General features: G+C 50.0%; 1 protein-coding gene across 1 annotated transcript; it reads right to left on the reverse strand.

Annotated features, from left to right (window-relative positions):
* Positions 1–2,704: 2,704 nt before the first annotated feature.
* Positions 2,705–25,087, reverse strand: CEP68 (centrosomal protein 68). Its single transcript, XM_029231609.1, has 8 exons — positions 24,781–25,087; positions 24,457–24,621; positions 20,112–20,203; positions 12,406–13,938; positions 10,824–10,946; positions 8,295–8,391; positions 4,585–4,757; positions 2,705–3,623 (listed from the first exon to the last, which is right to left on the reverse strand). The coding sequence occupies exons 1-8, from the start codon at positions 25,085–25,087 to the stop codon at positions 3,600–3,602; spliced, it is 2,514 nt and encodes an 837-aa protein (XP_029087442.1). The 3' UTR covers positions 2,705–3,599.

Genomic DNA, 25,087 nt, shown 5'->3' on the forward strand with positions numbered 1-25,087 from the left:
CTTGGGGTTGAACTAGCAGCCAAAACATTCTTTACTTAGGGGCTTGGGATGTGGCTGTTGGCACCGCATTTCATGGTGGGGTCTTTAATTCAATGGTAAAATTTAAGCTAAAACAAGCCAAAAATTATAGGTTTCTTTATTTTCACTAAACAGGCAACTGAAATACACGGTACAAAAATAAGTGGTAAGATTATTGTAAAATGAAATGGACAGAATAAATATTCAATTTAATTTTCCATCTATGAGAATTTCACAATAAAATCACAGTTTACTTTGTATTATAGATGTGCTTGTTGGATCTATTCATCCTCACATAAGGCAACTGAAAAATTCCTCAAGTTACCAGTAGTTATTTGGGTGAAGATTTTTTTTAATGCTTCAGGTTTGTTTTTTTGCCTTATCAATACAGTATACAGGGGGAAAGAATTCAGAAACTGTTTTAAAGTAGATGATACAAATGTCAGAAGTGTGATGCAGTTCAGTTTTATACAGCAAGTTGTTCAAACTGTCAGCTTATTCTTGGTGAGTTAGCAAAAAACATTACATGAATTTGAGATGTAAGCATATTTACATACTTATTCAGTTTGGAAAATTCTAGTGTTCTTTTTCCTCCATGGCAGTCCAGACTGGGGCTTACTGCAGATATTTCAGCATGCTTCACTGCTTGGCTATTTTAAATTTGCCAATAAATGCAGTTTGGTGGGGGGGGGGGAAATTCCCATTCCTACCCCCATTTTCAGGTACAAATATTTCGAGCTACTAATGGGCTTTTAATAATCCGTTCAACTCAGTAACGGGAATTAATGCTCGCCGTATTTTAAATAAGTGGCTGCCATGAATTAGCTTACAGAAGTGAAGAGTATTCTAAACCTCAGCAGTCACAGTCTCTGGGAATCCTTACAGAATGATGATAGCCATTCTGGTATGAGCAGTAACTTCCTGTTCTTTGACCTTGGACCAAAATTTCCTTTGGCATGTATGTCGCCATTGCAGCATATTTTTCATCGGCCCTTCTTTATGTTCCCATTTAAGCTTCAAAACAGCCCTGTATTGACACTGTCTCCTATTTGCAGATGAACTTAGCCATGGAGCTTCAACAAGAACCCAGGTTTTGAAACTGCCAATCCAGCTCCTAGTACTGCCACTTCCCTGTGGACTTAAGTTCTACTCATTTAAGGGGACTACTAGGAAATTATAATACAGGTAAACTTGGGATTTTGGAACTACATGATATGTCACTGTAAGGCACTGCTGTCCTTAAGGTAATATGTACCACAGTGCACCGGCTAGCCAGGCCACTTGAATCTAACCTGGCTGTATTTGCTGATGGAATGCTGCTGGCAGCGTCTTCCTAGTCAGAAACAATTTCAGCTTGAGTTGTAAGGGAGGCCTTAAACAAACTTCTTATAGCACTGCCGAAGACATCATTAACAGTTGTGTTGATACTCTTCAGTGGCATTCACAACTAGGTCCAGAGTAGGCACCCTTCAGTCACACCTTACTTCAAAGGAGGTGAACAAAAATATCTTAGATCATCTCTAGTTAAAAGCAGTACTTTGTTGGGAAACAGGGTACTCTGAAATAAAATATTCTGTGAAAATTCCTGTCAGCTGAAGCTGGTTATAATTATTAGGTTGAATGGTAGAATGGCATGTTCAGCATTCAACTGCTATAAAATACCATCAGCCAGTTAGTTTCTATAGGGTTGTCATCTTCAATTTTTTTGCTGACTAGTAAGACTTATTTTCATGCCGATCAAATGTTAGTAAATAAATGGTTTAACTCCCAAGGGCTGTCTAGTAACACACTCATTGGAAAGGCATGTACCAATTTATAGCCACAGAGAGAAGGTGAAATGTATCAATTTAAGAACAGAGGCCATTAGATAGGCCTTTTTAACCAATTCTAGGCTTTTAAAAATACTTTACATATATAATGATCTGCTAGGAAGGTGTTTTGTCTTTTTAAAATCTCACTATGTGTGGAACCAAGATTAAAATAGAGATGGCAGAATCATAATACACAGTTTAGTTCTGATCATGCCCTTAAGCATTATGACAAATCATACCAGAGTAACAGAGGCACTTGAAATACTGCATTTTATATAGCTACTATTGAATTATATATAGTTTTACTTCATAGTTAATCTTTAAATATTAGAACTTATAGCTCATTTTCCAGCATAAAGTCTGAGAAATTTTGAAGCAGAAAAGTCACGTTCATAGGATCTTAGTTCACACCTAGGTGGACGAGATGGTGTTAAGATTATGTGGCTCAGCCCCCAAAACTAAAGTCCACAACTTCTCTTAAAGAGGCTAATTTTGTATTAAATGTTTTATTCTGAGGGGATATCAGAAGTCTGCTCTATGAGAATAACTTCTAATGTTACCTTCTCTGGGTTCAGGTGACTTGTTCATTGCTTTATAAACTTAAAAGATCTTCCTTTCTTAAGCACCCTCCTCAAATGAGAATCTGCAGTTTGAAAAAAAGATCTGTAAGTGTTTATCTCACATGTTTAAGTGTGAAGAACCTTTCCTCAAGTCTTAGCCCACGGTAACACTAAAAGTCAACGGGGAAAGTGCTTTCTTTCCTCCTTCTATGTTCATTCACAGCCCAATAAAACTTTTTTTTAAGTGCTTTTTTATTTTTGCAGAATCTGTGGTTACCAGCAGTAGCTGATCATTTTGCTTTAAGAAGCCATAGAATTGGCTTTACATGGCTGATCCATACTTTTTTTTTTTTTTTTCTCTACAAGATACTTACTTACATGTCAACTCCCAAAGCAACGAAGAATTACCTTTTCCCCTCACTATCGACAGCCTTAGCTTCTGTAGTTAACCAGGCTGTGTGATCCTGTCCATGCCCTTCTCTGACCCTGGACTACTCTTACAAGGGAGAGCAGGAATGGAGGAAGGCTCCTCCCGGAGGTACCCTTAAAGCAGATAATGAGTCCATAGTCCTGCTGAAGCTCAATGGCAGTTCCCCAAGTCCCTAACACATTCTCCTTTAAGATGTTAGTTAGGCAGGCAGATGGAGGCCTGGGCACTTAGGATGATAAAAGATATCCTAACAACAGCCCAAAATAACTGACAGAGATTCTGTTTGTTCAGAACCTTCTATTAACTGGGAGAGTTAAAAGTCTCTTCAAAGAGGAGGGATTTATAAGCCTATGCTTCATTTTATGAAAAGACCGAAGTTCCTGGCCCACCAGTCTCTTGGATCCTCTTTTATGCCTGAGAATACCAAGTATCGGGTACCTGCTTTCTTGTACCTTCTTTAAATGATCTCAGCAGGTGGACTAGTTTAGGAGCGCTCTCTCCTCTTTTTAAAGGGACAGAGGAAAGACCTGTAAGCCTTATTTGCATTATTTTATCAACAACCGCAAAGCTACATGCTCTTTGTAGAGAAGCACCAAAGGAAAACCTTAATTTGGAAGGATTCATTTTAAATAAAAATAGTTAACTCAACAGCCCTTACTTCAGGGAAGAGAAAGGCATTTTAAAGCTAGTACATGAAAGTTTCCCCCTTGATTTCAGTACTGAATGGCTCTTAACAAGGACTTCTGAAAGTTTCCCAATAGCCATATTTGGGCTAACAGATCACATCTCTTCCTGAGAAGATGCCTGAAAGAGAAAGAGAAGCATCTGTTACAGGCAGAATGCTGCAGAGGAAGAAATGACAGGGCAGTCAACCTGCATTCACTTTAGAATTAAAATGACTACTGCTCAGATTTATTTTGAGGCAAATAAAGGGACTCCCCTGCTCTTGATATACCTGGATTTATCCTTTACCTTCTTTTTGTCTACAGTGAATTCTCACCCAGAAAATCTATGAGTTAAATGCCAGATTTTGGCTGTAGGACAGTAAGTTTCAGAGGAAGTATGCTCCAGTTGTGGAAACATCATGTTGGGCAGCGGCAACCCCACAGCCAGCAGTGATCCCTCTGTTCTCTTGGCCTCCCTTCCCTATGACTCCCGCTTGACTTTTCCAGAGATAAGAAGTTGTACTGTTAAGTCTCCAAGGCATGAACTCCCATCTTATCCCCCTAGCCTTTTTTGGAAGGGAGCCTTTTCAGGAAAAGGAGGTATGGAGAGTGGTCAGCAATTCTGGATCCCTGTGGGTACTTGGTGCTGTTAAGAGTTGCTTAGAGATGGGGCACCAAATGAGTTGGGTGAGAAGAGTCTGCAGAACAGAGGCAGCTTGTACTGGAGAAGTGTACATGTGCAGACATAAAAAAGTAGGTACAGGTAAATTTTGCAGTTGTTCTCGTGGGGGGTGGGGGCAGTGTCGGGTCTGCATAGACAACGGAAGCTAGAGCACCCTAGTCCTCAGCAGGTGCAGGGCTGAAACTGAGTAATGGGAAGCACCAGAGTGAGCTTTCATCATCACTGGAAGACACCCCCCCACCCTTCCTGGCAATGGCAGCATCTCCGTTTTTCAGTTTCAGGGGCTTCTCCCAGCCTCTTATTTGTTTCATCAGCTCTTCGCTCGACAAGCTTCTAAGAAACAGCCAACTGTTACAGCAGGAGCTCTGTACCCTAATTGGGCACGAGGACAGATGTTCTCTTGGGTTGCTCTACTTACCAGGCTAATCCCCTTCACACTGGTGTTCCTGTGTGCCATTGGTGTGTTCTCGGGGATGAGGGTGCAGCCAGCCAGTGTGTCCAGAGAGGCTAAGATAGTGTCATACAGGTGATCTGCATGGCTCTCCAGCTCGCTGGGCTGCCTGGAGATCCTCCCGAGGATGTCCTTTAACACTAACAAATGAGGTTTAAAGCAGTCAGGCCAAAGAGACAATGCAAGTGTGTTTTCAAAAGAACATATAAGGGTGTAGCACTTTATACAAGACAGGAACATGGCAATAGTTTCACAATGTCCACTTTTTTTTTTGACAGTGACTCTCCAGGGACTGTATTGCACTGGAGGATCTATGCTGTTAGCTTCTGATTAAAGCTGAGAGAATTATTTCACTGGCTCCACTTTGGAGTTAACGTAATCCACAAAAAGGCACAGAGACATAGGTGTCTGGTGACAGGAATTATCTGACTTTTAGAGATAAGACCCAGGGCACACACCCAGATCCTGTGGGGCAGAAGTCTGAAATGAACCAAAACAACATGCCAAGATTAGGACTCTGGGTCCTGCTACCAGGTCCTATCAGCTTGTTGGCTGTGGGACTGTCATTTAGCACATATATGGGTGATCTGGTAATGTAACATGGGAATGCTTGTGAACCCTTTTTTGTGGGTCCTAAATGAACAGACTTCAAAAGAAAATTACCTGAAAGCAGGCTAAGACAAGATGGTTAGTGAGGCCAAGATTCCCTCCCCTACAGGTCAAGTGTTCATTTGAGGAAGGGATGGGCTAGGTTCAGAGCGCATCACCCACAGCAGGCTTGTTTCTTTCTCTTAAAAACTTTACTTCCTTTGTTAAACACAAAAGCTGCTTTTGCTTCCTGCGCCTTTATCAGCTGTGTTCACACTCTCCCTAGTTTCCTGCCACAGCTGCAACATCTGCTAACAGAGGAAGGGAAAGGGGAAGCTGCGTATCTGCAAAGGATACTGACAGATGGGTGGAAGAAGGAACAGGGGCTGGCTGTGTTGAGATCAGCCCCTGGGGAAGCCACGTCAGTGCAGCATCATCGGGGCAAAGTGCCGACCTGACAACTTTTATGAGAGCCAGCAAGGCAGGCCGAGGAATGCAGCCAGGGCACGCGGCACAGCTCACCTGGAAAGGGTGGGTTCTCCCCTCCCACATTCACCAGACCTTTGCCCAGTCCTCCTGTGAGTGGTCAGTGGAATTCAGGGGACCTTTATTTTTTGAACTTTTATTTTACAATGTTAGAACATCTGGTTGGCTCCAAATAAAAGGAAAGCTGGGAACAGTGACGAAATTATCTTTCTCAGTTGAGACTTTGATGTTTTAATTGAATACATGCATACAGGGGCCTGGTTCAGCTTGATGCCAATGGGTTCTAGTTATTTGATCCAGTATAACGAGAAATTAGGGTGTAAGACAGGACCATCAACTCATGCACCAAAGTAACTGGGTCAAAATGGTGTGAAAACCTGCCAGATAGCCATTGGGGAGGCCTTTGGCTGGAGGCCGAGATGGGCAGGTTTTGAAGGAATTAATTTGACGACCTGTCCCTAAAGTTATACTTGTGGCTGAGGAAGAAAGCAGGCTCTGAAGAAGCTTGAGGGGGGTGGGGGCAGGGGACGGGATAGGAGGTGTCCGTGCTCAGGCTCCACTGTCTCTGACAGCATGCTCTGGAAAGAAGAGTTGTGCACCTAGCTGGAGAGACCCTGTGAATGTCTAGGGAAAGTTGTGATTTTCACAAAACAGCCAAGTTTCTGATTATTCTAAGCAGAGGGTCGGGAGGGGCAGGGTGTCACTCTGAAACCATAGAATACCCAAAAGCCTCTTTTTTTTTGGCTGCGCTGTGCAGCTTGTGGGATCTTAGTTCCCCAATCAGGGATCAAACCCAGGCCCACAGCAACGAAAAGGCCAAGTCTTAACCACTGGACCACCAGGGAATTCCCTGAAAGCCCTTATTTGGGCAGTAAAATACCTCTAGACTCCTTTGGAGAGGAGGGCAAAGTGGGTTGTTATTACAGATTAAGTGCTGAGAAGTATTACTGAATCACTTGTTAAATGAAGGTCCAAGAACCTGAAGCTTGTAAGAAGCCCACTGTTACACGTGGCCTCCAGGAAGTGTCCTGGTATTGAGCTCTTCTGTGCGGCTGAGTCTGGAGGTGCAGGAGCCTGAGCCGGAGGGTCAGCACACAGGGGCTGGAGCCAGGCTGCCACTCCTTGTGTGGCCCAAGGCAGATGCACAGCTCTGTGAAATAAGAGTAATAATAGTATCCATCTCACAGGGCTGTGATGGAATGAAAAAACTGGTATGTCAACTGCTTCAGCACACAGTATTCCAGAAAATACTGGTGTAATTACAAGTGGCAAAGGAGCCTGGCATACTGAATTCCTGCCCCAATAAAAACCAAAAATCCCTAAAAACCCTAGTGCAAGAGAACATCAGAAGAGCCAAGACAAAGGCCTCCCGCAGGCAGGGAATCACCAAGGGCTCACATAATTCACACTGGATAAGCCATGCCCTGCTGAAAACCCTTCAGTGGCTGCTCATCCCATCAAAACCCCTCTGCCCAGTCACAGTTTTCAATCTCGGTTTTTTCTTCCCAGGGGACTTTTGGCAATGTCTGGAGACGTTCAGGGTTGTCACAACTGGGGAGGTGCTGCTGGCGTCTAATGGGTAGAGGCCAGGGACGCTGCTGAACACCCTGCAACGATAGGACGGCCCCCTCACAGCAAAGCATCGCATGGCCCAGAGCGTCAGCGGTGCTCAGGCTGAGAAACTCCGGTCTCCACCACCTCCCTACCGCCCACCGCCCACCGCTTCTGGTCAGGAAAGCGCCACCTCTTCCCATCTCAAGCCAGTGGGTCCTGCCCACTTCTGCTTATGCTGTTTGCTTCCAGCGTAAACCCCATTTCACTCCAAAACTGAGGCAAGACATAGACAGGCTCTTTCAGCAGTTGGCGGTTCAGTCTTACAGGAAAATAGTGGCTGCTCTTGGCGGGGGTGGGGCGGGGGTGGTCCATCGGTTCACTGTTTTAACCTAGCGTTCTCCTAGCTCATCCTATCATACCTGCCCCCAGCAAGGTCAAGGCCAATCGTAAACCCCTGCCCGCTGAGATGTACTCTCGAAGTCTGTGATTTTCACACCTTTCTAATCTGGGACCCCATCCTGCAAAAGGGGCTCGAGCTTAGTTTGTGCACTGCTGTCCACTTGTCCCCTCTCATCAGTTCACTTCTTCCTTCAGTCTCTTCCTGTAGAATAGACTGACTGCTCTCAGATCCTGGAACAAATCCCTCCCCAAACAGATAACCTGAGAGGGGTCCAGCCTGCACTGCGAAAGGATGGGAACCCTAGGGGCTCCCCGCTGTGAGCACCCTAGCCGAAAGCCAAGGACAGGACTAAAGCCAGCATTCCCATCCAGGACACCATCAAGGAAAGATAAAAGCAGAAACTAGAGAGCACGGTTCTTGCAGGTTCAGTGCCTAACTTCTTAGCACCTGCAGGGCTGTGACTGCCTCATCATGTGTTTGCGGGGCCGTGATGATTCGACGGGCTGGCAGATGGCTGTGGGAGTCGAAGGCAACGGGTATGGATGGGAGGGACTCTGGCACTAGGCTCCTTCCCAGTGACAGTGTGGGTCCCGGACTTACACTGAGAGGTATTAAGCCCTGGCTTAATTCAAAACCTCAAGCGTCTCACCTGGGGTATTATCCAACAGGCACTGAAGTAGAATCTCCCCTTTCTGTAAGACGCTCTCCGTCAGGGACTGGTGTTCATCTATATCTTTCTTAAATTGCTTAAAGCATATAAAAAAAAAAAAGTTTCATTACTACCATTTCATAGAAGTTATTAAAAATGATCCCTCGTTCAGTAGCTGGATTCCCCTTTTAACCCACCCAGTCTTCAGAATCCAAGTAAACAGTACGATAGTTTAACTTCACCTTCTCTGAGCCCAAGGCAAACACAGAGTCAATCCTTTTTTCTGTTTACAGTTTGACAAAAGAAAAGCTTTCTTTTCCCTGGCAGAGCCTGGCTCACGAACAGCCTGGAGTCAGGGTTTCCTGCTTGTGCCACACCTCACAGGGTTCTCTTTAAACTCACAGGCCTGTGAGAGTCTCAAAACACGGACCTGGTAAGTAAGAGCCACAAGGGCAACGCCTTTCACATGACCACAGGGAGCTGCTGCCTCGCCCCACGTCCTCCCCTCAAGGTCCTGCTTTCTGTGGACCTCAGGACATGGGAAGGCGTCAGGGAAGCTGACGGTCTCCTAGGCAGCTGATTTCTTTTCCCCTCGCAGCATCAAGCCTTGTAGCCGTTTCTGGTTTTTCCTTTAGCTGCTAAGATGTAAAGTCAAATCCGTGACCACCTTCAGTACAAGGTGCAGAAACTGGCAGTTTAATTTTGAAGTTACAATTTTACTTTTGGATTTACTGTATTCCTGTCTTCAGTTTTCCTTTTCCCTATTACCTGTACTTATTATTTTATTCTTTAGCACTCTCTGCAGTTTATATGCTGCCAGGAACCCACCGTGTTATTAAGAGAAAGTATATAAAACAGAGTCACGAGTGAAAATACATGAACACAAGCACGCGTGCTTATATTAGGTCAAGGTAGCTCATACATATGCCTGAGCCAAGCCCCATTCTGTGTAGGGAGGGATTGACAGTGTGGTCCCACTCTGTGACACAGTTGTGTGGATGACACAAGTGGGCTAGGCTTCGCTGACCTGCAGGGGTAACTCCCAGCTCAGATCTCAGCTCTACCCACAGGGCAAGATAGTTGCTTACGACCACCCTGGAAGTGGAGGTGCAGGAGGACAGAATGCGGGATAAAACGGAGGGCATGGAGCTGTTCTACGTGACACCTGCTCTGACAGGAGCGGGGCTGGGGCACTCCAGAAAGGCCACCCAGGTAGATCCAACTAGGGCAATTTCCAGGCACTGTCCTCTCCTCACAGTGGTGCTGCCCCTGGGCCTCCCGGGGGTGGGCCCTGCCCAGCTCTGCACATACTCTCCGGGGGTCCCACACAGAGGACCCTTGCACTCGGGCCTTCCTCTCCTTCCTCAAGCGTACTCTGGGAAAGGAACTCTGGCAGCCTCTCTCCATACAGCAGGAAACAGCATTCCCACTAGGGTAGGGCAGCTGGCCCACCCAGGCAAGCCCCCTCCCCTAAACCTTAGTAGGCTCCAAGTTGTAAAACAAAGGCCCTCCCTCCTGCCTGGGTGTGGTGCGAGCTCTGAGTGGGGTGGTACGGCCCTGGCTCAGGCACAAGCAAATCACACGCTCTCCTACTCAAAGAACTGTCCCAGAAAACCCTTTCTAGACTAGCATCAGGTTCAGACCACAAATACCACCTCTGCTCCTTCAGAAGAGGTGAGAAAGGCTTGGCCAACCAGACATGCCAGAAGTCAGTGGGTACTTCAGTCACAGTTAATGTTTATACTTAGGGTAACTGATTATCATCCAATTCAGAACACTTTTGAGAATGAAGGGGGACCTACTGATAATTACGCCAGAACAGCACAAACTGTCACCCAAAATACACCTGTTCTAAAGTCAAGTTAACCGGAACCCACAAAGAGATTTTTAAAATAACAAAATCTAAAAAGAGGCAAACTCCACCCCCAAAAAATACCTTGAGAAGCAAACTGGATCCTATTTTTGTTTAAATACCATCAAAATGCCTCGTGTATATTCTGGAGTCAGTACAATTGCAGCTCAGATCCTTAAATCCAGTCAGTGTTGTCCAAAAGAGCTTTCTGTGATGCTGGAAAGGTTCTGAATGCTCTGTTCAATCAACGTGGTAGCCACCAGACAGATGTGATGACTGAACACTGGGAACGTGGCCAGATAACTGAAAAATCTGATCTTTAATTTTACTTAATTTCAATAGCCACGTGTGACTCATGACTTCCGAAGAGTGCAGATCTATGCCTATCAATCCCTGAGATATTTGGGAAATCACATCACAAATAACCCTGAAGTATTTTTGATTGAGGATAAATAAAATGCACTTTCTTCAAATTCTATTTGGTCTGGGAAATAACTCATACATGTTAACAGTTTTTCAGCTCTAAGAATTTGAAAAGAACCTCTGATTAGATTTCAGGTAAAAGTCAATGGACCACAACACACACAGTGTCAGTTCTCTGAACTTCTACTTTCTAATCAAGTAATTTAGCCACCACTCTCGTGAGTGAACAGTCAGATGCCAGGACCACACATTACCCGGTAAAGCTGCAGAGAAGACTTGAGGCCTGTAAGGCTGGACCTGGATGCAGTCAGGTGGTCAGCAGCGTCTGCTACATCATACAGCCAGCGGATCAGTTCTTCCAGCTGACAGCAAAATGTCTGTGTAGACAAATTAACATGTGGTGTTACCCATGGAACCGCTGTTTACATTTTCAAAGGCTAAAGATACCTGGGGGAATCCCAGGATACAGACTGTGCACCTTTCGAGAGCATTCCCCACTGAGGCGCTGTCTCCTCTCTCCTCCATGCCTGTGCCCACCCCGTGACTCCAGACCTCCGCCAGGGCAGTAAGAAGAGCGCACCCGGTTCTGTTGCCCCCTCAGTCTGAGAAAATCCAGCCCCGCAGGTAGGGACAGAGGAGCTCAGGTGAGGGCAGGGACGGGGACAGCCCAGAAGGGGCCTGCCTGGCACAGAGACCAGTTCCTGGGTCAGCACTACCGCCAACTCTAGAGCTGCTCCTGGGGAAGACGTGGATGTAAAATACGTGACCGTGATTGTGACTGACCTGATCCTATGCCTGAAAACGACTGAATTAAAACTGCTTGTCCCTGTTCTGCTCCCACCCGCCCAGGGAGCTGGGGACCTAGACTCCTGCCACTCACTCATCAGGGGTGGCCGTGACCCAAGCATTTCACCCCACGGTCTCTCTCAGTCTTTCATCACAAAGAAGGGCACACGCTAACACCTGTCCTACCTGCTCCACCGTACAAATGAAGTCATCCACGGGACATCAGGGAGCAGGTTAAAGCCCTCCTTGAGAGCTAGAAAATTTCTGTGATGTCGCGCCTGGGGACACAGCCCTCGGGCTGGCTGCCCTGCTGCCGTGTGGACACAGCACCTGGGCGCTCAGCCGGAAGGCAGGCCGTGAGCTCTCCAAGTGTGTGTACAGCCACACTCCAAACATCCTTGTGTCAGGGACTACGCAGAGCCCTCGGCATGAATTACTTAATTTAATCCACAAGACAGTCCCACAGAGGCAAAGCTCCCCATTCTACAAACGAGCAAAACTAAAGAGACTGAGCCAAAGTTCACATCTGCCTGACACTGACAACCCGATTCCTCGGAGTATTAGCTCCATCTCCTGGTGGTCTTAGGTGGTCCACAAGAGAAGGTTCAGTGACCGAGAAGCCCAGGAAACGGCGCATCTGATACCTCCAACCCTGCAGTTACACCGCTTTATCAAACTGAAGCTCTGAGAAGTCCTTCGGCCAAGAAGCACTTTCACTGAGCCCATATTTCCTGAAGGCATCTGAGCACCGGTCCTTCCTGTGCAGAGTACCTGTTAATCCTCAAGGTCAAGTGCCTTGGGGAACAGCCTGGGTAGTGGTTAGCAGCTCAGGCTCCAGGCCTTGCTAACTGTGAACGGGTAGGTTACCTCATCTCTGACTGCCTTTTTCTCCAACTGTGACATGAGAACGCCAGTAGAAAAGTCATGAGGGTTAGACAGGAGAAGGTGCAATACCGTGCCTGGTGCATAAGTACTCAGTGTCACTAGGTTTTATTATGAGGCTAGTGGACTGGGGGAAGAAGAAAGACTCCTCTGAAATGCTGAGTTTACCTTCACACACTGCACAAGCGACTCTTTTCCCTGCTCTCCTCCTTTCCTGGGAGGCTGCCCTTCGGCATCTGGATCCGAGGATGCCCGCTGGTCCAACATCGCCGGCACGGAGGCGTGTGTTCTCAGTGGTCCAGAGGAGGCCCCCAGGGCCTGGCTGCTCAGCAGACTGCCCTCTCCCGCTGAGCCCCTTGCGCGGACGAAGGAGCATAGCAAACGGTGGTTGTGGTCCTCAGGGCTTCGAGACCCTCTGAGGGCAGCCCCAGAGGGAAGCTGGCTTTGGCTGGAGTCTGACGGGAGGGAAGCTGGCCCATCACTGTCTGACACATCCAGGGATCTCTGCCCTTCGGCAGCATCAGTGGGCAGGGGGACCAAGGTGGGAATGCAACCCAGATACGAAACCAAGCTAGAAACCTGCGTCAGTCGAGAGGGCAGGGCCAGATACTCGTCATCACTTTCTGCCTCCTCTTGTGGTTTCCATCCAGACTCCGTGCAGGCGAAGCGCTCGATACCCTGGCTGGCCCCCTTCTCCCTTTCCAGCCTGGGTGAGGGCCACCCTCTGTCCCGTGTTCTCAGGTGGAGAGAGCCCAGCTCAAGGTGCTTGCCCACAGGTGGCCAGTGCTTCATGCCCCTCAGGGCTGGCTCTCTGCTCTCCCAAGGAGTGTCCCTACTGCCTGGGGCTCTGGGGGTAGAGGCAATGGGGCTACAACATGCCAACCCCACACTGCCCTGCTTCTGGGGTACTCCAGAGGGCCACCGCTTAAGGATCGGCGGCTCTCTGGGCCCTGAGAATGGCAGGGCAGCGGCCTCTGCTGGTGGGCAACTGTGCGAAACATTAGTGGGTGACTTCAGGGTGCTTGCTGGGGAGACGGAGAAGCTATCCAGGTCTATGCCTGAGTCCTGCAGGACGGGCTCAGCCAGCAGGTGGCTGTCAAGGTGTTTTGGGAGCTGAGGCCCGGGCCTGAGGGGGTAAGTATAGTCCAGCAGGTCTTCATACTCTTTATTCGGGCTCCAGAGTGGGGAGTGGCGGTCAGGGGAGGGAGGCAGGGAATCCGGCAGCACGCAGGCCCAGTACTCAGCCTGGAAGGAGAGGCGCCTCCTGCCCAGCCCGGGAGCATCGCCCCCTGAGGACACCGGCTGGGGCGACCACTGGAGCCGAGGCCCCAGCCCCACCACCGAGGGGGCCGACGGCGGGACAGCCAGCTCCAGGGAGGAGGAGACCTTGGCAAGGGAGCAACTCTGAGGCTCCACCTTTTCCTGGTGACCCTGGAGGCTGCTGCCCGGGGATGAGGCACAGACGCTGCAGCTGGAAGACTGAGGCGCAGTGGCACCTGGGCTCACCGCAGACCTCCACCTTGACGGGAACGGGAACCCTGAGACGTGAGACTGTGGGCTGTGGTCTAGCGCCTGTGGCGACTCCACTGGGGACGGGTCATCTTCAGTGTCAGCATCATGTCCTGAGCAAAGGGCAGCGGTTCTGGGAACGGTGTGAGTCTGAGGTAGCTCCTCTGAGGCAGAAAGCCTAGTCTCCTCCATCTGCAGTGACAGGAGGGAAGGAAAAGGTGAAAATAAGCACGCCAAATTTCTTTCCTCAATGACAAGTTGGCACTTTTCTCTGGGGACCCAGATGATACTGAGGAAAGGTCTTGAAAGGAAGAGCCTGCTACCTGGTGCAAGAATCAGACAGAGTGTGCTGCTGGTGACTGGAGACGCAGCCTGTTCCGGGGAGCAGACTGCCTGCCCCGAACTGATCCTAACCCCCGTCCTTTCCAAAGTTCTTCCTCCGCAGATGCCTAGTTCGTGAGCAGAACTCAAATAGCTCTGTCGTGCTGAAGCTGGAACACACTGCCTAACCTTTGAGAAGCGTGTCCTGGGCAGGCAGAACCTCAACCATTCTGTCGCTGACTCACATCCAAACCTGGCAGTCAGGCAGCCCACCTGGCTCAGCTCACACCCAGCGGTGACGCGTGGCAAAATGAGTCATTCACTTCAGCCTCTTCACTTCAAGTTTTTAACATGCTCGATGAAGAGGCTGCCCCCAAGGCGGGCAGGACAGCACAGAGGTTAAGGGCATGGGCTTTGGAACCAGACAGACCTGAGGCCAGCCCCTAGCTGCCAGCTTGCAGATGTACGACTTTGAGCCTCACTTCTCTCACCTGTAAAATGGGGGTAGTGACAGGACCGCTTCCTCAGGACATGTGGATTAAATGAGCTCAAGGGTGAAAAGCACAGGGTGAGAGCTCAACAAACAGCAGAGTTATAACAGCACCAGACTCGCACTCAGGAAACAGCCCATTTCTGTGTTGGCTCACGTGCTGCCGGCCTCACTGAATCTGACTCAGGTACCCGAGCCTGGCACCGCCCCTAGCCCCCAGGCAGGTGGGCCTAGCCTGTTTTCTCCCAGTCAGCTCAGCACCTCCTCACAGGATGGGGCTCTGGGGGCAGCATGTGGCACTCAATGCCACAGTGCCGTGGAAGAGATCAAAGCCGTTCCCGTGAAAGGCCTTGGCAAGCAGAACGCAACAGGACGTAGAGATGGGAAGGGCGGGTCCATCAGATAATCTTCCCAACTATACTGAGGGCCTGAAAGATCCGGTGACTTGCCTGAGGTCACAGACACAGGCAGGACTCCCTGCTCCACGTGACTCCCATTAGGCGAGGCTGCCCTGTAATCAGGGAGGCCCCCAAAATTCTCCTTGCCCAGAGATGGTGCTGCCCACCACAGGGGCTCTAAGGTACCGCCAGGTTCCCTGGGTCCCAAGGAGATACAGTCTCAGAGCCCTCAGGAGCCCACAGCCCCGGACCCTCCTTTCGCACGTCTCCTCAGGGGCCCCGTAAAGCCTACACATCACCGAGTCAAAAACAGGACATGGCTCCCCCTGTCAGGGCTCCCCTGGCCTAGCCCTCTGGACAGCAGGTCTTGGCCATAGCTTCCCTGATCCTCAAAAGGTCACCAGTCACACTCCTGAGGAAGAGGAGATGCTGTGGACAGAGCCCCCTGCTGGCCCCAAGGCCCAACTCTCCATGTGAACCTGTAAAACAGAAATCATCACACCCAAGCTCCCCGACTTCCCCACCTCGTACGGGGGCTGGGAAAGCGTGTCAGATGCTGAGACAGTGCTGGAAGGTACTCTCACAGGACAGCTTTAGGTGACGCTACAGCCCCACTTGCCTCAGCCCCTACCTGGCTTCTCACGGAGTGCCAATCTCCAGTCCCCAGGCTGGCAGGGGGAAGCAGGGAACTGAGAGCCGGCTTAGACCCACCCACTGCCGGCTCCCGAGGGGCCAGGGCCAGTCCCACCGTGGCAGGCAGGGGCAGGAAGCCCCTGGGCACCCCTGACAGGGGAGGCAGGCCCCCCTCGGCTTGCAGGTGGGGCGGCTGCTCCCCACGCGCAGGCCCTGCGGGGTCCAGCTCCTGATCCGGGCAGCTCCACCCCCCAGGGCACGAGGCCTTTGCGGCCGCGGCTGCCTCTGCCTTTTCTTCTCCCAGGGCCATTGAGATGTCCCTAGATCAGGGCTGCTGAAGCTTCAGCTCCCTACAAAATGGGAAGGGGAGAGAAGAGAAGCCTTCTGCATCTACGGCTAAGAAACCTTGTTTTTTACCTTTTAATGATTAAGACAAACACTTTTTTGGCCAAAAGAGCAAATGATGGCTCCCTCCTCGAAGGAAAACAGAGAGGTCTGGCTTTTCCTCAGCTCCAGACCCTTCCACAGGGGACACGGGAGCACGTCACTGTGTCCTCTGCTGTTGTGTGGCTGGCAGCAGTCCCAGCAGCAGGTGCCAGGAGGCTCAGTGCAGGCCCCAATTAGAGTCAAGGTCTGTCCTGCCTCAAGTCTCCTTTCCGCCCCTGTCGCTTTGGCCTAGCCCCGCTGGGTAAGGGGCCCGGCCTGGGCCCTCCCTGTGCCAGCCTGCAGCAGTTGTCGTCGCAACACACCCGGCGGCCGAGAGGCAGCCTCGTACCCACACCCGGCCTGGGGGGCTCCAAGATGGCCCGTGACCGGAGGGAGAGGCAGCTCTCCTCCTGCTGACTGGGTTACAGGTAACCGGCGACTGAGGGAACCGTGGAAATCCGGCTGGTAACAACAGCAACGGTCACGCCGTGTGCATGCACGTGACAGTGAGAGAGAAGCACACCGGCCAGGCGGCGGGCAGGCGGCGGGCAGGTGGGGCAGGGGACCAGGGTGAGCACTCGGGGCAAGAGAAGGAACAATCTGGGAGCTGGATCTGAAAACAGAACTGTTCCAACAGGAGCTTCAGGGACCACAGAGGGAGACCCCCCCACCAGCCTGAGTGTGCAGGCAGGGGCTCTACCAGGAGCCCTGGCTGGATGGGGTGGGACAAAAAGCGGGCAGGAAGAGAACTCCAGGAGGATCTGGACACGGAGGCGAGAGAAGCACAAGCACCCAGGATTTGGGCGGCCGCCTGGAATGCACTGGGTCAACCTCAAAGCTAAAACCTGGCCAGAAACAGCCCCGTTCCTCAGAGACGAGAAGGCGGGTGACGGCAAGAGGAGGCGCTGGTGGCAGCAAGGAAGCCTGAGAGGGTGGAGGGCTGGGGCTGCGGGCTCATCCTGCTGGGCCCTCACGCTGGGAACCACCACTGGTGCGGACCGTGTGCCTGGAAAACAAGAGTGTCCTGCCCTGCCTGCCTGGCGAGTCTCCAGGCAATCAGAGGCGAGCCTAGAGCACAACACACGTCACACGCACTCTCATTGCCTTCTCACCGCCAGCAGCACGTGCGCAGGGACTAATCAGAAGAATGACAGTCTTGAACCGGTCACACGTGGTTCAAATATAAAATACACTGCACATGTAAGTCTCCCTCCAGCCCTGTCCCCATTCCTAAAACGAGCCAGGGCATGCGGGGCATGACGACAGCGCCTGTGCACAGTGCATGCTGAGTGTCAGCTAGTGTTTTGGGGAGGAGGGGCGGAATCAGTGCAGAAAGTCACCTTGCAAGGAACGAAGGAGTCCAACAGAGGAAGAAAAAGCAGGTTATTTTTTCATATAAATCAAGCAAAATGCTTACCACTACATACTCCCACAAAAACAGGTAAATATGCTAATTAAAGTCGTGTGTTTCTCACCTCTTGATTGTATATACAAACACAAAAATCTATTTCATCCTTCCCCCTCTTTTTACATGAAAGTAGCAAACTACAGGACACACTGTTCAGAACCTTGCTTTTCTTTCTTTTTTTTAAATGAAATATCTTGGAGATCCTTCCTTAGCAATAAACAGACAGCACTCTCTCTTTTTTAACCACTGCCCAGCACCGTGCTCCACTGTAAGGATGCACGCCAGCGTATTCCACTGGTCCCCTACTGGTGGATATTTTCGTTAGAGCCAAACTTTTGCTACTACAAACAACGCTGTGATCAACAACCACGTACACACACCACTGCTCGTGTGCTAGCACACCCACAGCACCAACAGTCAGAAGGAGAAGTGCTGAGGCGAAGGGGACCCGCATGTGTACTTCTGGCATATGTTCTACCTCTACCGGGTAGCATCAATTTATACTCCCACCAGTGGCCTGAGAGAGTGCCAGTTTCCCGCACAAGGCAGGTCCTCCTATCCTCATTTCACAGAGGGGAAAACCTCAGAGAGAGTCAAATCCAGGCCTGTGTGACCCCACAACCCAACCTCTTTATGAACTGGGGAACAAGTTACAAAACAGACAGACACACAAAGTAGAAGAGGGGAGAGACTGGTACAGGAACAAAGAGATGAGTGACCAAGTCCTGCTGAGAACGATTTTCATGGAGCCACATCCTCACCTAGTGGCTATTTAAGGAACTGCACATGAAGACGATTCAGGCAAACTGTGTTTTCACAATTATAGGAATAAGCTGAGCCCACAAGCTGGAAATATTAGGGTGACAGCTGAACCTAGCCTGCAGCCTCCAATTTCTACTTCTTGCTCCACCTCTAGAAATTCTCTCAATGGCCAGAGTTGGGCCATGATGGGTGGCTAATACCCCTTTTACTCTCCTAGTCCCCTCCCCCTCCACTAAAGCGTGTGGTCATAAGACAGGACTGGAATAAGATGATGCTGGGGCAAAAGAGGGGTGCAAACAAATGATCTCTGCCTTTGTTTTAATGATGTATTTTTGATTTGTCTTGTCTGGATCTCGTTATTCAAAAAAGAAGGTATCCATTCATTCTGGGGGTGAGTGGTGAGCTAGAATTATAAGCTATGCAGGAGATATACCTCTAGATAACTTTCAAGTATACATACAAACTTGAACTAGGTTAACAGTGTCGCCAGAGGCCCTTCAGCAACCAGCAAAGAAGGTCTGAAATTCAGTGATTTTCATGGAAATGGTACTTCTGAAGAGACAGATTATAGGTGGTTATTTTCTCAGTCTGGATACGCAGTCTCTTCATAATCTTACTTATTAATCTGCCTAACAAATCATGCTGTATTTTCCCTGCGCCACAGGGTTTTATGTGAGAACTAAGACAGATTCATGTGAAAGAAAAAAAGTCCATGAGTGTCCATTCCAAATTCTATGTAAAGTACTACAGAATACAAAGAAAAGAGAAATCAACTCGGAGTGAGATAATCAGGGGAAACTTCTTGAAGTAATGACTGCTGAAATACATCAATCATGTCGAAGAAAACATCAGCGTAGCGAATGTATAAGCTTTGGATTTCTAGGGCTCAACTCTGTCTACATCTGTCAGGTGGGCATCTGTAATACTGCATGAAAGTCCAGTCCTCATTTCCACAGATTCTAGATTTTACACATCATCATTCCTTCTAACCCTCTGAGGGTGAGGATGGAGATGGGGATTCTGCTTGAACCCTTCCAGTGAGACAGCTTACTCCTTTCCTAAACACCCAATGGACTGCTCAGATGAAAACAACTTGCTATGCTGTCAGCAGCTTCAAACAACCTACTACTCTACGTGGGTCCTCCCTGCTCTCTGATCACACAGTTTACAGTGTTTCTGGAGGCTAGCAGCTTCTTGGTGGGCAGAGGCCTCAGTCAGCCTCCTTCCTAACCGGGAAGCAACAGGAGATTGGACAGAGTGACTGGAGAGCTCTGAGCACAGACGATGAACAATGAATTCAAGCCTCCCATCTGAAAAAGGTCTGCACACACCAGTTCACCCCTGTGCTTGGCCAGACCAAGCGACAAGACACATAAGCTTCAGGATGTTCTAGGGACCACCTGGAGTTTGGTATTAAAATTCTCCATTAGTTTCTACGACCTGCAGAGACCATATGACCTACCAGATACAATGAGGAGTTATGCAGGCTTGGCTTACTCTTGCCCTACAGAAGTATGGGGTCACACTAACTGGGTAAGCCTGGACTCCTGACGCTTCCTGCTATCTGCTGCACCACCCTCGCGCAGGCCTGTCACAGCTACCAGGACTTCCTCCCACTTGCTCCTGTCCAGGATGGAGAACAGAGGACAGGGAGGTGTGCGTGTGTATGGGGGGGGGGGTGATGCCCCTCCCTTAACTAAACCAGTCAAACGTACAAATGATCGACTTAGGGAGCAATCCTCCTCTGATCAGAAAGACTTTCCCCACGATTCTGTAAATCACAAGCTCCCCTTCCAAACAATCTCATTACTACCAACTCTGCCCAGGAAGCTGGGTTCTGATCAGGGCCTGTCTCTGTAGCCAAGTGCACAGACGGCACCTGTACAGGCCACGAAGGCCAGGTGCTGCCTGACAGAGCCAGCCCTACCTGTTCAGGGTCCAAAGTCTTGAAGCTCCGTGCTGTTTTTGCAGGAGGCCACAGGTGTAAGTGGTCACGGCGTGCACACACAGTGGAAGAATCTGGCCAGAGAAGCAGACAAAGAGGCTCTCAATGCCACTCTTTCTCTAGGAACATAAAGCTACCCACAAGGAAAGGGGGCCAGTGGGGAGGACCCAGCACTGTCAGGTTGCTGGAAGGCTTCTGGGGGAACTAGATGGACAGCAGAAAGGAGCTCAACGGCAGAAGCCAGTCCAGGCATGGGAGGCAGCATGAAAGCAGGTAAAGACTTACGCGGGGGAGGCCAACAAAAGGGGCAGTCACAAGAGGGCCAGGCCCGCCTCAAAGGGGGGTGGTGCCGGGAACGCTGTGGCGGGAGGTTTGAGACTGGGAGGCCGACGGCGGAGAGCAACCGCCGTTCCACCTGCTCCTTCCTTGGATGTACAAGCCCTGCAGCCCCTCAGTCCTCCACACTGGCCCTGTCTTTCCCTGTGGGGCAGGTCACCCCAAGTGTTCTGTCCCCCTCCTTTGCAGGTGAAAGCAAGCAAAATGAAAAGGGAGAACAGGCTCAAAGCTATGAAGGGGTAGACGTGTCTCCCACAGCTTGGCAATAGGTCGACGCCGTCTTCAGGATCCTTGGCCCCAGCAGCCCTTTTCCTCCCCCGCAACTGGGGCAGCTTCCTTACCTTTTGCTTGGAGACAAAGAGTCCTCCAGGGCCCTAGGAGGCACACTGGGTCCCTCTAATAAAGTGGTGGGAAGGCTGCCACCAGGCTGCTCTCCCCTACTTTCACACTCTCACTCAATAGCTGGCTGACTGACTGGGGCCACAGAGAACCTCACAGAAAGGCCAGTCTTCTAACTTGTCATGAGAGGTCTTTAGATGACCTATAAAGAGGTGCAACTGTCACATCTACGAGGATCTTAACTGAGCTTCCAGCCACCCCTCCCCTCAACCCCAAGCTCTCTGGCCTCCTCAGCAGTCACTAGATCGTTGCCATCCAACAAAGCTCGAAGTATGAGGATGATGGGGACTGAACATGTCAGTCAACTGGACACTCTGTTCCCACCAAAGAGCAAGACCGAAAAACAGCTGCCCTGTAACAAAAATCATTCCTACTGTCTGAAGAAGCTGGCCCTGGACCACATGGCTGCAGTTCCACAGGCCACTGGTTTTACTGTACTGACAGTTTTCTGTGAGTCTGTTGGGCTACATCGTATGAAGATTGATAAGAATCTTACTGATTTTCTGGAGATACTATTCAGAACACTTCTCTTTGGAGAAGAATTCTCAGGTCTCAGTAATAGAAACAGCTGTTTCACTGAGTAGCCAGTTTGTTTTTACTTTATATAGGTACTGGCAAAACTGGTTCCAAAAAATATTCTCCTCTTTGCTCTTGCTGCTTGGAAGCTCAGAACCCAATCAGTAGTCCCACCCAAGTAAAATGTATAGCACAGCGAGGAACTCACCTTTTGTACTTATCTTTGACTTCTCTTAATTTTCTTTTACCCTATCTGCCTCAATCACTTTTTATTAAAAATCTTGTTACACTGAAACTATTTTGGAAAGATTCCTCAAATCATTTTTGGAACAAAATAGAGGAACTGTTAAAAACAGAAGGAAAAAAAAAAAACAACTCCTAAATCCAAGACTTCATCTCAATACCAGAAGGAAACAAAGCCTGTTTACCAGTACATCTAAAAAGCAAATGTAGATACTTATGTTAGTACCTTTCTACTCAAAGTCCACGGAAAAGCAGCATATGCAGCACCTCAGAGCCTGTTGGGAACGCAGATTCTCAGGCACTACCCCAGAGCTTTGGGATCAGAATCTGCATTTTAGCAAGCTCTCGAGGTGGCTGGTAAGCACAGTAATGTTTCAGAACCACCAGGTTAGTAAGCCTGTTTCAGCGCCCTGAACCATTCATCAAGCACCTACTTATGCAAGGCACACAAAAGAAGAAAATTTATGGTCCTTGTCCTCAAGGTCTTTCCAACAGGACACTAGAAAAAGCTCACACCTTGTGGCAGGTTTTTAATGGTTAATTATAGAATGTCACAACTGGAAGGGCATCTTCAGAAAGAACAGTATTCCCTAGAAAGGATTCAAGATTCATGTGACTACACTAAAAGCAGAATCAGAGACCAGAATTCTCCTGAGACAGCTATAAGTGAGAAGAGGTACGGTCTCTGTTTTGGGGACTCCAAATAATTTTAGAGAAACTGACATGCCAAGGGGACCTACAGCTGGAAGGAAATGGACAACTTAGCCTGTTTCCTGTGACCAGAAAGTGGTACAGGAAAACCTGGAAGTGAGGCAACATCCTCCTAGGGGATGTATATGCCACCTCAAGGTCTGGCAAATAGATTGAGAGCTACCAGAAGACTTCTTCCACTTTTCACAATTTTTGTGAACAACTTTAAAGACAGGAGACAGTTTTTAACAGAGAACAGATTTAAGTTAAAAGGAGAGAAGCCACTTCAAGTCCGCCTCCAACTGAACCAACATTTTTGTCAGCCATATCAGCCCCCATCTCCTCTGCTTTCTCATGACCATTCTGAGTAACAGACCACATGAAGAGTGCATCAAATACTACTTGGCCAAATTGTTATTCGGCACTCCATCAATCTCCACTGGGTAGAGGTACTCTAAAGGCATAAACGAGTAATCTTCCAGTGGGGGGAAAAGTCTGGAATGGCTTAAGGGATTTTTTAAAATCAAGGAACAGATAAGGACCAAGAGGCAGACAGAACCTGAAGGGTCAAATACTATACAGATACTGAGCACTAGTGAATCTGTTCAAGTACGTTTATTTTTATCCTAACAACTGCTAACAGCTACTGAACATTTTCTTTGTGCCAGGAACTATGCTAAGCACTTTATGTCAATGTTTTACTTAAACCTCAGAAATAATGGAGTAGGACCTATTGTCACTCCCACTTTATAGAGACTGAGGCATACGGAAGTTAAGTAACTTGTCCAGGGTTAGGAACATGGCGGAGCTAAAGTCTGATTTGACTTGAGAGCCAGAGCTCAACTGTCTCCCTCGCCTGTAAGAATAATCGGGCCGAGTTAAAGGAATTAAAGTTTTTATTTTGTCAACTTTTGGTTACACTGCTGATTTTTTGTTTTCTTTTGGCTTCCTTCAATCACTGAGTGCCTTCTATGCTCCAAGCACTATGCTACGGGCTGGGGAAACCACAATACAGTGTGATGTATAAAATCAGAGGCTATGGAAGGCGGCTGTGCAAAGGAGGGAGCGATTATTAGTTGTGGGGTAGAGCAAAAGCTTTCCAGAAGACATAAAACCTGAATTATTTGCTCTTTTCTGTACCGGGTGGCCCAGAACTGATCGACCCAGGTAGTGGAGGGAACAAGGATGAGAAGGGGTGACCTCTACCTCTTTTAACCAAGCCCTGTATCGTTGACTCCTTGACCCAACACATTTTGTCATGCATTTTAACAACACCCTTTACACCCTAGGTCCAGGAACGTAAGGGTATTTATGAATGCCATCTATCTTTGTGCCTGCCTTCCCCCACCCACTCCAATGAATTCCCAGTGAGGTCCAAATTTGCTCTGGCACTAGCAGGTTTCCGCTCATTTTTATTACAAACAATACACCGAACCCAACCTAATAATTATAAAAGGCCTTGAAACAGGTTTTGGACTTGTGCCCCTGGGCTGAGAACCGTTCTAGCGATGACAGTTGGAAAGGGTGGCCCCTCCAGGCAAAAAAAGTGAGACAAATTGCTTTTTCCCCTCGGCAGCGGGGCTGCTGCATTCAAGGTGACCAGAAGGCATCGTTCGTCTCCATCTTAACAGTGGTAATGATCCTGAGCGGGTGAGAGAGGGTCTCTGCGGTAGACCAGGTACGGGAGCAGCGCGGGCCCCTAACTCCCGGGGAACCTGGGCCTGGCGAGCGCGCAGTGTAAACAAGATACCGCCCAGGGCGAGGCCGCGAGGGAAAGTGAGTCCCCAGCAGCCGAGGCAGCCCCGCGGCGCAGCTGCTTCGACCGGAGGATGCGCGGACACGCGCGCTCCCGCGGCCCGGCCTCGCGGCGCTCAGGCTTTTCCAACGCCGGCCTCCCACCTCCGCGCCTAGACTCCCGGCCGCTAACCTCACCCGCCGTTTCGCCTGCAAAATGGAGTCTCAGGCACGAGGCGCCCCCGCCTCCGCGAGGCCTCTGCGCCCTTCCAGGCGGAGGACGCCAGGCCCAGAGGCCAGCCCGGCCCGCCTCCGCAGACCCCGAGAACGCAGGGCAGAGGGGGCCGGGCCAAAGCCCCCTGCGCCGCGGACCCCCAAACCCCGCGCCCGTACGCCGACAGCTACATACCGCGCCTCAAACCCTTCGGACTCCCGGACCGAGCCGGGGTCGAAAGCAACCGCACGCAGCGGCCCCGAAACGGGATTCCCAGGTGGACACCGCCGCCCTCCCGCCGGAGTCCTGAACGCCTGGGGCGGGACCGAGTGATGACCACGCCCTTCGGGCCCGCCCTGCCTCCGCGCGGAGGGCGCCTTTAGAGCCGCGCGACCAATCCCAGCCGTCAGTCCGGAGGGTCGACCAATGTACGACCCACTCCTGCAAGAAGAGCCCACCCCTGGCACCGTCTTGGCCTATGGGAGGTCTGACTTTATTCTATCTGCAGTCCTCCCTCGCCTTCCGCGCTCGCCGCTCGCTTTGCGTGTTTGGAGCCAATGGGGTCGCAAGAGGGCGCGTAGTCCCGAGCAGCGAGGAGGGGAGGGTGACTTGGGGCGCTCTCCTTGCGAGCAGGCCGCAGCCGGAGGCATGCGTTCGTTGATTCACTTTGCGCAGAGCGCCGGGCAGTGTTCCTGGCGCGACGCTGCCAGGGAGGCGGATCCACAGTCTTTGTGCGTCTGTTTACATTCGCATGTAAACAACCAGGCGTGAACCGAGGCCTGAACAGGTGCCACGGGGCACAAGCACCGGAGGAGGGCGAGGTCAT

The sequence above is a fragment of the Monodon monoceros genome, unplaced genomic scaffold (genome assembly GCF_005190385.1).
Source record: "Monodon monoceros isolate NGI ecotype Baffin Bay Population unplaced genomic scaffold, NGI_Narwhal_1 Super_Scaffold_19, whole genome shotgun sequence".
In the NCBI taxonomy this organism is placed as follows: domain Eukaryota; kingdom Metazoa; phylum Chordata; class Mammalia; order Artiodactyla; family Monodontidae; genus Monodon; species Monodon monoceros.

What these genes read in the sequence shown, in the direction of transcription:
- CEP68 (XM_029231609.1), bottom strand. Translation starts at nt 25,087, where the DNA reads ATGACCTCGCCCTCCTCCGGTGCTTGTGCCCCGTGGCACCTGTTCAGG. An exon ending in CGCTTGTGCAGTGTGTGAAG is followed by an intron (nt 10,947 to 12,405) that starts GTAAACTCAGCA and finishes TTGTCTACACAG; the next exon opens with ACATTTTGCTGTCAGCTGGA. An exon ending in GTGTGAAGGGGATTAGCCTG is followed by an intron (nt 3,624 to 4,584) that starts GTAAGTAGAGCA and finishes TTTCTCTTTCAG; the next exon opens with GCATCTTCTCAGGAAGAGAT.